The 16,475-nt window shown below is 41.1% G+C and overlaps 1 protein-coding gene across 1 annotated transcript in view; it reads right to left on the reverse strand.

The window, feature by feature from the left end:
* Positions 1-88: 88 nt before the first annotated feature.
* Positions 89-16,475, reverse strand: part of gpr39 (G protein-coupled receptor 39) — a 71,408-nt gene continuing 55,021 nt past the window's right edge. Inside the window, exon 3 of the mRNA XM_052033624.1 lies at positions 89-808. Within this exon, the coding sequence (XP_051889584.1) occupies positions 228-808 (581 nt within the window). The 3' untranslated portion in view covers positions 89-227. The remainder of the gene's footprint in view (positions 809-16,475) is intronic.

Here is a 16,475-nt window from a genome sequence, read left to right on the forward strand (position 1 = left end):
TCCTACCTTGTTTTGCTGCTAGCATTTCATGTGCTGTTCTACAACAGCTTGCATCACTAATAACTGACAATCACCATCCAAGAACATTAATAATCCACAGAGGCAATTTCCATTTGTTCGCTTTATTGAATTTTTACATGGTATTGTATCCTTGAAAGTAACACTGACTGCACTTTGAAAGTTTTCTCTGTGGTTTTCGTTTGAAGTATTTATGTTTTATAAAAGCTTCATATCTCAGTTTCATTGACTCCATTTAGTTGCTCTTTTAGACATAGCCCAAAGTTTTTTTCTGGTGATGGTTGCTCGGAGTTTACTTTCCACGGCCTGGGCCTTGAAACTGGATTGAATTCTGTTGACAATGATTCTGTTTTAGGCTCACAGTTTTGAGATGACAATGGTTCAAGCTCAAAGACCATGTCTTTCACCATTGGAGTTGGAAGATTCTGATTGGTTTTCCGGTGTGAGTGGATGTGTTTAAGTGAGGCAGGAAGGAGTAATTTTGTTGATTGAGCAGTGTTGACCTTGGGAATGGTATGGTTTCTGCTTAAGGTCTGCATGTTGCGGTGCACTATGGAAAGCTTACAGCGCAGAATTTGCATGAAAACCATCCTGAACTGCCGAGAGGACAGATTATACAGCAATGGATTCAATACTGAGCTAAGGTAAAAGAAAGTATCTGAGATAGGCAATAGGATTATAAAAGCTCTGAAGTATGCAGTTGTCCAATCTGATTTGGCCTTGGAAGCTGCCATGATCCGTCGAATTTGCAGTGGTGTCCAACATACAGCGAGAGTAACCACAATGAGCACTGTGGAAAGAAAAGAAGAGAATTATTTTTGAAAATACCTTGTTATTTTGCTTCATAGTGCATTCCTTCAAACAAGCTACTAACACATTGTCCTGCTTTCCTGAAGTTAGAATGCTAAAAGCATAGTTACATTGAGTTCAAAAACGTGCAAAGGTGAATGCATGGGAAACATTTGCACTGCAGACAAACTCATTGTACATTTCACTCCTGTGTACTGAAAGAACAAAACATATATTAAGAGAGTTGTATAAATAAACGTAAGCTAGAAAAAAAACTCCTGTGATGTGGAACATAATTTTAATATTATTGATGAGTGGTTATAATGGAGATGGGGAATAATAGTTTTGATTTTGTAGTTAGCTTGTGATTACCTCAACAAAAGAAGCAATTTAATGAAGAGCATGTGTAAGTAGCTATAGTCAGTTTAAGATATTCTGTATGCTACATTTTCCTTTTTACTATGAGGGTCTTTATTTGTTTGATCTATAAATTTTAGAGCTCATGGTCCAAATATGGTCCTCAGTGCATTGCAGGCAGGCAGTGGATCAAGCAAACTCAATACCTGCCTGGCGTCATTCAGGAGAAGCCCATGGTTAAGGTTCACTTACACTGAATTGGCAAGCTGCCTGTGCAGGCAAATCAAGTTTCCCTTAATGCGACATGCAGAAAAGAATAGTGACATTTGCTGGAGGCCTATTTTCCATTTTAATCATAATCTTCTGTTTTTTTTTGCTGAAGCTGAGAGATGTCAGTGCTCGGGAATGGAACATTCCAGGTGAGAGATAATAAGTGAGATGCAGAATAAGGTTATATTAACTCTCCTACAGTCATATGCCTTCTGCCTTGAGTACTTGCAGCTACCAGAGCAAGCAGACATTCATTCTGTCAATTGATTTGGATTCAAAGCTGAGCTAAGAGTTCAAAGGACATTGCACAAACTCACCATACAATCCAATTCCTACTACTGAGTGTATCCAACAAGATGTGCAATTCATTGCAAGCAACATGTTTCATGGAAGGCTTTTGTAATGGAAATTTCACTTACATCCACAAAGCTTATCACTGCTTCATCACCGTATTTGTGAAATAATTTGTCTATTTTTATGAAATAATCCCTATTTATTAAATAGAAGGGACTGTACTATTAGTACCATTCCTCAAGCTTGGTATAATTACCTCCAGTGCTGAGGAACAATATCTGCCTAAGGCAGTTGTTATACTGTGCAACACGTTCTAAAGCTGATTTCAATCCTTCCATTGACTTTGATAATATATGCCTAGCAGCTTAACAGCAGCAGCATTTTATAAATTAAGACTTGGAAAAAATATTTAAGCTTGCTAATTACAGAGATACAAAAGAGCTGACAGAAACAAAAAGAAAGGTAATAACAATACCACTGTTGCAATAATAAATCTGAGCTGTCACTTCCTTAATGGCATGTCGCTGGTTCTAATTCACTGCATTGAATGCAAAGTCCAACTCACTGACAGTCCAGTGAATCATTCACACTTATTAGTTTCAAACAGTAAAAAGCCAGTATGATGGTATCTGTTTATTATTATTTTGTCTGCTCATAAAATCCAATGGTACATTAGATAATTAAAACATTTGACCTTAAACCTGTATATATTTCTTCAGAATGGAAGTAATTTTTCCTATTTGTATGTTGAATTGATTTGCTGCTTTATGGTTATTATCATGGTTTTACCTGGTGCTTCAAAGAATGATGTTGAAGGTCCACTTCATAATTACCTGCCATATAACGTGCGACAATTTGGTCTGATTTGTATAAAACCATAAAAAATGTGAACTAAGATAATTATTGAATTCATTACATTAATTATACTTTTCTTGATTACTTACAATACAATACAATCAAAACCACATGGTATCTTAACTTTCTTCAGTTATTAAAAGAACTTGTCAGAATCATAATACAGCGTAAGAAGAAAGAAAAACAATTTCTGAATCGCCTGATATTAAATAGTCGAAGGCAAACATTGTGCTGAAGTCTTAACCAGGACAAATTTATGCTTTATTAATAGATTTCAATGTTTAAAAACTCTCATATGTTTTCATTTTGAAAAATCATTTTACAAGCTCTGCACATAATTACATTTGAAAACTGAAAGTACAGTGAAGGAAGAAAGAAAAAGTAATGATTTGAAACTTTTTAAAAGTACCTTTAATGGTATGGACTCATAAAGCACCTAGTACTTTTTCATGTATATGCGATTACCCAGTTGTGTATAAATGGAAGCCAGTAAACCAAACTGTACTTATTGAACTTCATCCAAACTGCTGTCAAAGAAGGCTGCACAATGCTCCTGTCTTTCCTTCTCCCTTAGGAAGTCCAATTAGAGGCAGCTGCCTCTGTCTGCCTTGATCCACCTCCTACTGAGTGAGCAATGCGATAGGAGATGGGTGAACTCTGTTCATTTATGATTCCTGCTGAAAGCTCTTGATGGTGAAAGAGAAATCTTCATACTGCACTGAAAGCAATCACTGAGTCCAAATTTGTCTCAGTTGGTAATCTTATGTCACTTTACTTCGGAGGCTAACACCCTTACCAGACTGAGTTGACTTGTGGATTTAAACCAAACTGCAGACCAGTGCTCTGTTGCTTAAACTTCATTGCAGGGCTGAGAGATTGGGGGAGCTGTGGCTCAAGTCACCCATCAATGCAAGGAGTAGGCTAATGGTTTGGGCTGTTAGGATAGTTAGATTAATTGGCCACATGAATTGCCTTTGTTGTGTTGTAGAATCAGGGAGGGGGAATTATTGTGTTGTAGAATCAGGGAGGGGGAATTGTTATGTTGTAGAATCAGGGCGGCGGAATTGATGGGAATGTGGAGAGAATAAAATATGAGATTAATGCAGGATCATGTGTAAGTGGGTGGTTGATTGTTAGTGTGGACTCTGTGGGCCAAAGGGCCTGTTTCCCTGCCATACTGCTCTATGACTCTATAAAAGATCTATCAGAATCATTTGAAAAAGAGAATTGTGTGCTGGCATTCAATCTGATATTCTTCCTTTGGTCAGTGCCATCAGAAACAAAATATTTATTTAGACATTTGCTGTTTGTGATGTATCATACAGATTGCAAAATAGTTATAATTTTTCACAGTAAAAATGGGCAATTGAATATAAGGCCCTTTGAAACATCCATAGGAAACGAGCTATCTAAATGCTGGTTAGTTATTTCTGTTTTGATCTCAGACTAAACAGTGAGTTCAATTAGTTCCTCACTTTAATAGGCTAGATTTTCCTGAGAAATTGTAGCAAATCTATGTGGAATGGCCAGCATCCCCTGTATAACAGTCAGGAAACTTGGGACTCCGGTGAGTTAACTAGAATTTATTTGATTATTTTTAATCCTTTGCTAGTGATTTTTAATTTTATGAAGTATTATTAAACCTTTGTAGCATTATCCATCTTTAAAGGTTCTTGTATGTTTGATTGTGTTCACAAACATTCACTCTCTTTGATAATTTTTGATAACCTTTAAACCTGGGCCCATGGCTAAGTAATCTGTCAAAGTAATTCTGTAGTCAGGTTTGCTACTTACTGTCTGAGGACCAAGTGCTCCACTAGGTCCTGCCAATCAGCCTTGTTGACAAAATTGCCACTGAAAGATCTATTCCAAGCAAGTGATGACCTAATGGGCAAGCATGGAGCTCTTGTCACTCCCTGGAAAATGCTAACTAAACTTTTACACTGCCCACTTACTAATAATATTTTTAATCTTCAGATAAATTCTGGATTTTAGAAACACACTTGATTTATTTTTCTAATCTTTATGCAAACATTTCCATTTTTTTCCCTGTGGAGACTATTTCCTTCAACAATTTGAGCCCTTTTTCACTTTGTTAACAAAAGTATATATTTGAATTGGATTCTCTCCTGAAATTTACTGAAAGGTTTGCCCAAAAGTACATTCCAGTTAAGCTACTGGACCAGGATTCAGAGGGCTGGAGTCATCAAAATTTAGCTCAAATCCCATCAAAGCAGTTGAATTTAATTTCAAGTGATTAAATAAATCTGGAATAAAATAATGAGCATGGAGAACCATATGGACTGTTGTAAATATCCCTCATCCAGTTCACTAATATTCTTCAGGGAAGGAAATCTCTTCAACTTATCTAGCCTGGTGTCCAAGACTCACAGCATTCTGGTTAGCTCTCACTTTGAAATGTGGACACTTTATGTAGGTTCAGGCACTTTGCATGCAAAGCCCCACAAACAACATTGATCATTTTAGTTTTTGCTTAAAGGAGAATCACTGGGCAGTTTCCTTTGAAAAGGTCTTTACAATCTGATTCAACTACCAGACCGGCAGACAAAGTCTTAGCTTAATGTCCCAACTGAAGGGCAACAACTTTAGCAATGCAGCACACCCTGAATGAACTCATTAGCAGGACACACTCTAGTCCTAGAGCGAGTCTGGAACCACATTTCTCTGACACAAGGTTATTTTCTCTGTGATCTAAACCATATATTCTTTCTAAGCTTTTCTTTTCAGCAATGTGCAGGCAGAGGTTAACGATTATTTCACACAGTAATTCAGTTCTATTCAAAATCATAGATATTGCAGAACAAATCAGAGATTTATACACAAAAGCATCTAATTACTTTGCTTAAAAGCAAATAATGACCCAAGTCCAAAGATGAGGAAAAATACTAAAAATAAAGAAGAACGCTTATACTTAATGTTCTTTGGATCAACAAGACAAACCTCTGCTCAATCAATTGTGTTTTTTAGATATAGTAGTCAATTTGCTCACAGTGAAGTCACACATACAGAAAATAGAAAAGAGCAATTTGGTTGGAATTGAATCAGTTTTGAATAATAGCCAGGATAATAAGATAATTGCTTGCTCTTATTTGAAAAGGGGACACGAGGTACAGCCAGGTTCTTGTCTTCCTTCAGTATGGACAGCAATTCTATTTCAAAAGAGCTAGAAGCCAGACATAATCTGGCTTCCTCAGAATTTCCATCTCAAATCCTTAGCTGAAAATCTGATCCAATTTTTCTCTGTTGGCGGACTCAAATTTCAGTCACTGAATATTTAGTTTGATGTGTAAAGAAGAATATTGACTTGCACATTACATACTTGGTTGCATTAAAGTTATAGCACAAATGTCAAGTCTTTTGTGATAAATTGAAAGAATTTCCTGGTCAGAAAATAGGAGTTGAATATGATGAACTTCATTCCTTACAAGGGCATTTCGAGATAAAGAAGGAAGTAGTGTTGGGTCTCTTAAAGAACATTAAGGTGGATAAGTCCCCAGGGCCTGATGGGATATACACCAGGTTCCTGAGAGAGGCAAGAGATGAGATTGCTGGGGCTTTGACCAATTTCTTTGTTCCTTCTCTAACCACAGGTGAGGTTCCGCAGGACTGGTGAGTAGTTAATGTTGTTCTATTATTCAAGAAGGGAAATAGGGATAATTCTGGAAACTATAGACCAGAAAGTTTCACATTAGTGGTAGGGAAGTTACTGGAGAGAATTCTAAGGGATAGGATTTATGAACAATTAGAAAATCATGGTCTAATTAGGAACAGTCAGCATGGCTTTGTGCAGGGCAAGTCATGTCTTACCAACATGATTGAGTTTTTCGAGGAGGTGACGAAGGTGATTGATGAAGGTAGAGCTGTGGATGTTATATACGTGGATTTTAGTAAGGTGTTTGACAAGGTCCCTCATCGGAGGCTCATCCAGAAGATGCATGGGATCCAGGGTGAATTGGCCATTTGGATTCAGAATTGGCTTCTCCATAGAAGACAGAGGGTAGTGGACAATGGGACTTATTCTGGCTGGAGGTCTGTGACTTGTGATGTTTCAAAAGGATCTGTACTGGGACCTCTGCTGTTTGTAATAAATATAAATCACCTGGATGAAAACGTAGATGGGTGGGTTTGTAAGTTTGCAGATGATATGAAGATTGGTGGTGTAGATAACATAGAAGACCGGTAAAGGATACAGCGGGATATAGACCAGTTGCAGTTATGGGCGGAGAAATGGCAGATGGAGTTCAACCCGGCCAAATGTGAATTGTTACACCTTGGGAGATCAAATGTAAAGGCAAGACCCTTAGCAGTGTTGATGCGCAGAGGAATCTTGGGGTCCAAGTCCATAGCTCCCTGAAAGTGGCTACACAGGTTGATAGGGTGGTAAAGAAGGCTTATGGCATGCTTGCCTTCATTAGTCAAGGAACTGAGTTCAAGAGTTGGGAGGTTATGTCGCAGCTTTATAAAACTCTAGTTAGGCCGCATCTGGAGTATTGCATTCAGTTCTGGTCACCCCATTATAGGAAGGATGTTGAGGCTTTTGAGAGGGTGCAGAGGAGGTTTACCAGGATGCTGCCTGGATTGGAGGGCATGTGCTATGGGGATAGGTTGAACAAACTTGGGTTGTTTTCTCTGGAGCTGCAGAGGCTGAGATCTGATAGAGGTTTATAACATTATGAGAGACATAGACAGCCAGTATCTTTTCCCCAGGGTTGAAATGCCTCATACCAGATGGCATGCATTTAAGGTGAGAAGGGGCAAGTTTAAAGGAGATGTGTGGGGCAAGTTTTTTTACACAGAGAATAGCGGGTGCCTGGAATGCACTGCTTGGGGTGGTAGTGGAGGTAATTACGATGGTTGCATTCAAGAGGCTCTTAGATAGGGACTTGAATGCGAGGGAAATGGAAGGATATGGACATTGTGTAGACAGAATGGATCAGTTTAGTTGAGCATTTGATTACTAATTTAATTAATTCAGCACAACATTGTGGGCCAAAGGGCCTGTTCCTTTGCTGTACTGTTCTATTTTCTATGTTCAATGTTCTACTGAAACTTGACTTCTGAATCAGCCCACAAGTCGTGAAGTTGGTGCAGAAGTACAGAAACATAGGTGGCTATGAAAGAACAACTAAATGAGAACATGTTATTGATGGAATGAACAACAGTTCCTTGTTCTTTTATTGCTTTACTTCTTAAATGGTTTTTATAACTTCAGAAAATGTGCTGGCAAGAGGAATGGAAACAAATAGGATTTTATTGGTGATGCTGCAACTCCCTAAGGCATGGTTGCACAATGGAACACATCCTATTAGTCGCTTCTCAAATTCGTGCATCAAAGTCCTTGCACTGAGAAGCAACAGTTTACATATCCCATTCAAACTGGGCTTACGTCTGTAGTCAGTGTCATCAAATAATAACATGGTAATGAATAAAGTTACTGACATACATAAAAGAAGAGAGGGAAAATGATTGATTTCCAATGGAGAACAAAGATAAATGATAGATATGTCCTGAGTACAATAAAGCACAATAACTCATGTGTCAATCTAAGTAAAGGAAGTAGATGGTTTTCCCTCATTTTTGTCTTTCTATGGTCTTTACTAGGTGTGAAGTTAGCCTATAGAGCTGAGACCTGTTTAACAAAGATGAAAAACACTATGACGCTGGAGGAATGGTGTGTCGGATAGCTGATGTGAGGTGGCTGTGGAAGATGTCAGTGGATAAGGAATATCCTGAGATTGAAGTGGAAAGATTGAGGAAGGAGAGAGAGGCGTCAGAGATAGTCCAAGTGAATTGGAGAGCAGGGTGAAAATTAGTGGCGAAATTTATGAAACTGTCAAGTTCTGCATGGGTATGGGACTCTAGTCTCCAATTCACTTGGACTATCTGACACCTCTCTCTCCTTCCTTGATCTTTCCATCTCCATCTCAGGAGATTCCTTATCCACTGACATATCTACAAACCCACTGACGCCCATAGCTACCTCAATTACAGCTTCTACCACACTGTCTCTTGCAAGGATGCTATCCCTTTTTCTCAATTTCTCCGCCTCCGCCACATCTGCTCCCATCATGTGGTCGAGAGAGCTCGCACCCGCATCTCTGCCATTTCATGCACCTCTGCTCTCACCCTCACCCTTCCCAGACCCAACAGGGATAGGGTCGCCCTTGTTCTCACACTTCATCCTAACAGCCTACGTATCCAACACATCATTCTCTGCCATTTCCGCCATCTCCAGTGGGACCCCACCACCAAGCATGCAGTATCTTCCCCTTCCCACCCCTTTCTGCCTTTCACAGGAACCGCTCTCTCTGCGACTCCCTAGTTCACTCCTCCCTCCCACCTATCCCACATCCCTCACCCCGGGAACTTTCCACTGCCCCCGCCGTAAGTGTAACACCTGCCCCTACACCACCTCCATCCAGGCACCCAAACAGTCCTTTCAGGTGAGGCAGAGATTCACCGGCACCTCCGTTAATATCATCTACTGCATTCAGTGCTCCAACTGTGGCCTCCTCTACATTGGTGAGCCCAAACTCAGACTTGGTGACCATTTCACAGAACACCTGCACTCCATCCATAAATGCGATCTGCATCTCCTGTTGCCAGTTACCTCAACTCCCCCTCCCACACTATTACTGATATGTCAGTCCTTGGCCTTCTCCACTGCCAGGAGAAGTTCAAGCGCAACTGGAGGAACAACACCTCATTTTCCATCTTGGAACCTTGCAGCCTAATAGCATGAACATTGAATTATCCCACATTAAGTAATCTCTTCAAACCCCAACCACCACTCCCCCCTCCCCACACACACACATATCCCCTTCCCAACTATGCCTTTTCTTCCCTTTTCTAGCCTCTCTTTTTTCTACCCCTTTATCCTCCTTACCTTTTACCCATCCCCTGGTGGATCTGCTCTCCCCTCCTCTCCCGCACCTGCCCATCACTATCTCTTACCTGCATCTACCTATCACCACCTTGTGCCCACCCTGCCTCCCCTCTTTTGTCCACCTATCACTGCTCTGCTTTTCCCTCCTATATATTGGGCTTCCCCTTTTCCTATCTTCAGTCCTGAAGAAGGGTCCTGACCGGAAATGTTGACCGCCTGCTTTTCTCCACGGATGCTGCCCGGCCTGCTGAGTTCCTCCAGCATCATCGTGTTTTTCATCTCGATTCCAGTATCTGCCGTCCTTTGTTTCTCTAGTATCACCTGTTTAAATACCCTTGCACCGTTTATTCACTCATTACAACAGAAGGCTCAGACCATCCTGAGGCTTAAATCTGCAACAACATAATTAAATAATACCTTGATGGACATTATTTTTAATTATTCATTTATGGTATGAAGGCAAGGTCAATATTTATTGCCCGTCTCTAATTACCCTTGAGATAGTGCTGGTGAGTCACATTCTTGAGCCACTGCCATCTTTCTGGAGAAAATACTCCAACTACTATTACATAGGGAGTTCCACAATTTAGACCCAGTGATAATGATGGAATGGGTCTCTGCTTCCAAGTCAGAATAGTGTGTCACTTGGCAGAAGGCAGCAAGTAGTGGTCCCCCTATGTGTCCTCCATCATGGTGATAAGAATTGTGGCTTGGGAGGTGTTGTCAGAGTAGTCTGGGCAAGTAACAGCAATGCATTTTCCAGATGGCACATGTTGTAGCCATGTTGTGAAGTAGTGAAGGGGAAAAAAAATGGAGTGGTGAAAGTGATATCAAGCAAGTAGACTATCTTAGCCTGAATAGCGTCTAGCTTCCTGAGTGCTGTTGCGATAGCATTCATCTGGACAAGAAGAGAGTATTCTATCATGCTTCTGACTTGTACCTTTAACCTGGTCTTGTAGCTGCAGTATTTATGTGGCTGGCCCAGTTAAGTCTCTGATTCATGCTGTTGATGGAGTGGGAATTTTTCACTGAAAATCAGAGGTGGGGAGGAAGGCTATTTAAGGTTAGACTCTCTCTTGTGGAGATATTCACTGCCCAGCACTTATGGGACAAATGTCACTTTATTTTTCAGAATGCTGATGCCACTGGCAAAGTCAGCAATTAATGCCTGTTCTTAATTGTTCTTGAGAAGGAGGCATGAACAATCTCTTAAATGAGTGCAATCCTTTTGGAAAGGTATTCCCACAAGTATATTGGTTGGGAGTTCCAGGATAGATCTAACAATGATGAAGGAACAGCGAACATGCAGATATTGCTTTTCCCAGGGATCTGACCTCCTTGTTCATTCTGATGGCTGAGACGGGAGGTGTTGTTGGAGTAGCCCAGGCAAGTAACTGCAAAGCATTTTGTAGTTGGTCATGCTGCAGTCAATGTGTGGATGGTGGAGGGTTTTAATGTTTAGGGTGGTGATTGACATACCAGATAAGCAGACTCCTTTGTCCTGGATTCTGCAGAGCTTCTTGAGTGGTGTTAGAGCTGCATTCATTACAGAAGTGGAAAAGCTTCCATCACGCTCCTGAATTATGCCTTGTATATATTGGAAAGGCCTTGAGCTGTCAGGAAGTGAGTCATTTGCCAGGTGATATCCAGCCTATGATCAGCTGCTGAGGCGACAGTGCTGTGTTGGTTGTCCAGTTGAGCTTCTGGTCAATGGTGACCCCTGGGATATTGATGGTGGAGGACTTGGCAATAGCAATGTCATTTTCAGCAGATGTCTTCTATGTCCTGTTTAGGTCGGTATGGACTGATTCATATGCTGAGAAGTTGTGAATTTTTTTTCATATTTTCCTTACAACTAGAAGAAGCCATACAGCTCATTGAGTCCATTAGTCCCATTTACCCACATATATCTCTATAAATTATCCTCTCTCACATGCCTATCCCTGATTCTCCTGCCACCATGGTGTAACAGTAGCCAATTAACCAGTCAGCATATGTGGGAAGACAGAGCACCCAGGGGAAACCCACACAGTCACAGGAAGATCATGTAAACTCCACACAGATTGCACCCAAGGTCTGAACCAAACTTGGATCACTGGAGGTGTGAAGACACGGCACTATGTGTTGTGCCAGGGTGAAATTGAATATTGTGCAATCATCAGCAAACAGCTTTGTTTCTGACCTTATAATAAAAGCAATGTCATTCACAAAGCAGCTGACAATAATTGGGTCTGGCACACTTCCTTAGGAACTCCTGCACTGATGTCCTGAGATGCAAGTAATTGAACTAACTACAATTATCTTCCTTTATCATCTTTTCTCCAAGACATGACTCAAGTCAAAGTTTTCCCCCTTATCTCAGTTTTACCAAGACTCCTCAGTGCCACACTCAGTCTGTGCATTAAGATTCCTCAATTTCAAGAGCTGTCAATCACATCTTGCACTTTTGTCCTTTTTTGAACTAAGATAGTGACGAATTTGGCAGTCAAGTAATCCTGGTAACAACTAAACCGAGCATCATCTGGTAGGTTATTGTCCAGTGCTGTCCTCTAGCACTTTCAATGATAACTTGCAATCTATTTGCTAATTACTGTGTCTATGCTATTAGTGTGATAAATGGTTAATTTGGATAGGCTCAATTTTATGGACAGCATTGTCTAGTGATTGGATTTCACCCTGTTTAGGTGTCCCACACCTGCCCTGCAAACATTGCTAAATCTTAATCACATCTCCTGTGAAGAAGACATAATATATGGTAAAAAGACACCAGAATTTGTGGTCAGTTGGTGTATTCCCAGAGGCATGACTTACAGCGAGATCCATTTAGTTCCTGATGGGACCAAGCTCAATTATTCTGCTTGCACCTTAAGTCCATCAAGGCCAGGGACTGTATTGTTGCTTTAGAAAATCTCAAGAAGTTCAGTTTCCCTGAGGCTGTTATTGTCACACAACTTGAAGAAGGATGTCTTTGGTATGAAAGCTAGACTACAAGAATTGTGCGGCCATGGATGGATCCACCTATAACAGATAGATAGGCAAGGACAAAGTGATTGGGAACCTAGGACACTGAGCACACTGCAGGACATGCAGATACCTGCATTGATGAGACAGAGTGGGAGTGTTCTCCAGGGAGCACCAAATTAGAAAAAAGGAAAGATACATGTTCTGGAATTTTTCAAGGTTATTCTTGGGATCGAAGAGTATTTTCTCAAAAAATTAACTTATTGATGCCCAAACCATATGATTGAAATACGATGGATTGAACGTGGCTTATCATTCTATGCTTTCTTAAATTCTTACAATGTTTTAGAAATATTTCCCTGTAATATAAATGTCAACATATCATTATATTGTCTTTAGATTTTGTTTAAAAAATATGATCATTTGTAAAACCAGGTAATATTAGTGGCAATTCCCATCACATTATTTATTGCATTATTCTCTCTGAATATTCATGGAAATGTGGTTTGTAAGTCAGGACAAAAATCTGCCATAGCCTGAACAAATATTTTTGTACTTAAGAGGTTGCATGTTGAATTTTAGGAAGATTTAGAACATTAGCAAACTAGAGTTTGAACATTTAATATAATGCCAACTTCCTATGGGCAATGATTTGTATCTGAAAGGTTTTCAGAGAATACTGTGTCATGGGTGAGTAATGGTGAGCTGCAAGAATTAGTTATTTATCTTATTTCACCACTGGTCATGACATGCTGCATTTATACTACCATCCTAATTATAATTTTAAACTCATTTATATTCTTGCTGTGTCATTGGTGCAGAGGCATGAAAAGTTGCTGTTGCTCTCTGATAATAGTGAAATCAAATTTCTCAGTGACTGGCCGTCAACAAACCACATTGTATTCTAGCCTGGCAGTGAAGTAAATATTCAAAACTCTAAAGGTGAGATATTAATAGATATTAATAATATGAGAGAAGAGACAGTGTGAGCAAGGACGTTTGATAAGATAGGTAAAGCAGCAGAAATGCAAATGGATATTCATTTTTTTGTCCTTTGTGTGATGCTCTCTCCAATAACCCCAACTATAAAACCATGGCCCTAGTCTAAGCCTATGCCCCCTATCTGTCAACTTTACCATCATCATTTCCTATGTCAATATTTTTGATTGGAATTAACTATGTAAACTTGTCTATCCAGAATCATATCTCTCCATCAGAAATATCACTATAGTTTTTCAATATTATTTCCACTAGAAATTCAGTCTGTACAACAATTCCTGTGAATATTTTTACTGCTTCCTGCATTGCCACACATGTTGCCATTTATCTATAAATTACATTAAATTGAAAATTATAAAACATTGACAGAATATATAACTTTAAAATAGACTCCGTTAGACTATGCAGCCTCCTACAGTTATCTCCAACCCTTTGAACCTGCTTTCCCTTAAGAACACAAATGATCTGAACTCTGTGTGTGGCTAAATCAAGAAAAATGTGGATAACAAATCATAGCACACTGCTTGCTTCAGCACCTTGTGATTGAAGATAGTTTTTATTTGAATAGATTGCTTTTGTCTCCATTTCTGGTTCGCATTACATCTATCCAGAAGTTCACCCAAGTACTCCCTGTGAGCAGTTACCCATGCAATCCTACCTTGAACCATATTGTCCTAAGGTCAGTTATTGTTGGACTCTCCTTCGACAACATGGATTTATTTACGTACTGCCAAATTGGAAGCCTTCAAGTACGTGAAGTACCTATGGCCCTGCAATCTCACTCCTTATATAGTGACATCCCAACATTCTCTGATCTCTAGACCACAACAACCTGCTGATCTGCTGTTCCACCAGGACTTCATGATCACACACAAAATAAATCCTCCCGATCCCTTTGTAAAATATCAGTCTCCTGCACTCGATGTCATCCTCCCCAACACAATGCTGGATTTGCCCAGACATAATGCCAACCCTCACCGTTTCCTCCCACTCCCAGGCAAAATGCTAGTTTTCTTTGATTATAGCCCCAGTACAGTGCTGATGTTCACTGATTCCAAACCAGCTCTCCTCCCCCCCCATCTCCCACATACACGGCTGTTCTTCCATGATTCCCCCTGCTTGCCCAGCCACGATGCCAATGGCCCATGATTCCCTCCGGATACAACTGCAGCCTTCCCAGATTCCCCTCACCACATGCACAGTGACAGCTCAGGCTCTGCTTCCAGACACAATATGGACACTCTCTATTATCCCTGAGGCAATGCCTGTCCTTCCTGATTACCCACCCCCCCACCCCTCCACATGCTCCCCATCCCAGATATAACTCCAGTCTTCCCTGATGCCATCCCTGGCCATTTCACAAAGCTAGCCCTCCTTGATCACTTCTGACAGACCATCCCCACGTACATAATGACAATCCGTCCTCATTAATACCCCACCTCCAGACACAGTGCTGGGCTTCTTTAACCCTCCCATCAGCCAGCCACAATGGCTGTCTTCCACCACTGTCCCAGTCACAGAGCAGGTCCTCCACCACTCTCCCACTGCCCCAGATACCGATCCAGTTCTCCCCCACTGCCCCAGGCACAGCCGGTCCTCCCTCACTGCCAAAGACACAGAACGCTCCACCCCCACTGCCCCAGACACAGCCGGTCCTCCCTCACTGCCCCAGACACAGAACGCTCCACCCCCACTGCCCCAGACACAGCCGGTCCTCCCCCACTGCCCCAGACACAGAACGCTCCACCCCCCAGTGCTCCAGACACAGCCGGTCCCCCCCCCCCCCCACTGCCCCAGACACAGCTGGTCCTCCCTCACTACCCCAGACACAGAACGTTCCACCCCCACTGCCTCAGGCACAGAGCCGGTCATTTCTTAGTGCTCCAGACACCGTTCCCATTCTCCTTATTGCCCCTGATACAATGGTGCTCTTCCCCCACTGCCCCAAGCAGGGTGCTGGTCCTCCCTGATTTCCACAAACCCCAGGCATAATTCTGGTCCTGCCCTATTTCCACACTTACCCCCCTGCCCAATGTTCCCCCTCTCTTTGACTCAGTACTAGTCCTCCTTGATCCCACCCCACTGTCCCTGTAGACATTACACACTCCTGATCCCAACACAATGCTGGCCCTTCTCATTTTCTACATGAAACACAATATCAGTTTTCCAGATTCCCATCCCATACATAATCCCTCCTAATTTCACCCCTTGCCAACCCTGCAAACACAATGTAGGTTCCCACCGATCCCTAATTCCAAACATATCTCATTTATCCTCCGTCTCACACACTCGGCTCCAATGTTCCCAGTCTTGACCCTGGCTACAGTGTGGGCCTTGTTGTCAGTGCCTCACTGAACAGGGGACAAGGCAGCATATTGTCTGTGTGAAAACATACAATTCCTGATCCATGTGCACAAAAGAAATCTTCTCTGAAGGGCCAAGACCAAAATTGTCTTTAACCTCCCATTGCTTTGCTTTTCCAATAGTTATCTGTTTGGAAGACAGACCAGGAATGGTGACAAGAGAATGGCTTCATTAACTTCTAAGGAAATTAAGTTGGCTGGATGCTCTTCAAGATTGACTAAGGAGAGCATGGTTCAAGTATGGAAATGCTTTGATGGGTGAAGTAACTGGCATACCCTTAACGTCATTGTTTAAGTACGTGCACATACAAATGCTCCTAGAAAATATCGAAGATTTTGATTTCTTATAAACTACATTTGTCTCACCTTAAAAAATGAGTTCAGTTCATTTACATGTGAACTTGATATTCATAATTCTGAGTGGAATTTAAGTGGCTGATTAATATTGCGGAAACACAATCCCCTGATATTTGTAATTTGGTACAAACGTAGAGACTCAGAATGAGATGCAGTATTGTTCAAAGTGAGATTAGTCAGGAGCAAACATTTGTTTGTACTGATAGTTAAGTATAGTGATTACTATCTCTCATTTGGGATTTCTTTATTGTTCCTCAAGTGCAGCAATCAAGGAGAAGCACTTCTCTACCTCATTAACCAGTCTA

The sequence above is a fragment of the Pristis pectinata genome, chromosome 1, assembly GCF_009764475.1.
Source record: "Pristis pectinata isolate sPriPec2 chromosome 1, sPriPec2.1.pri, whole genome shotgun sequence".
In the NCBI taxonomy this organism is placed as follows: domain Eukaryota; kingdom Metazoa; phylum Chordata; class Chondrichthyes; order Rhinopristiformes; family Pristidae; genus Pristis; species Pristis pectinata.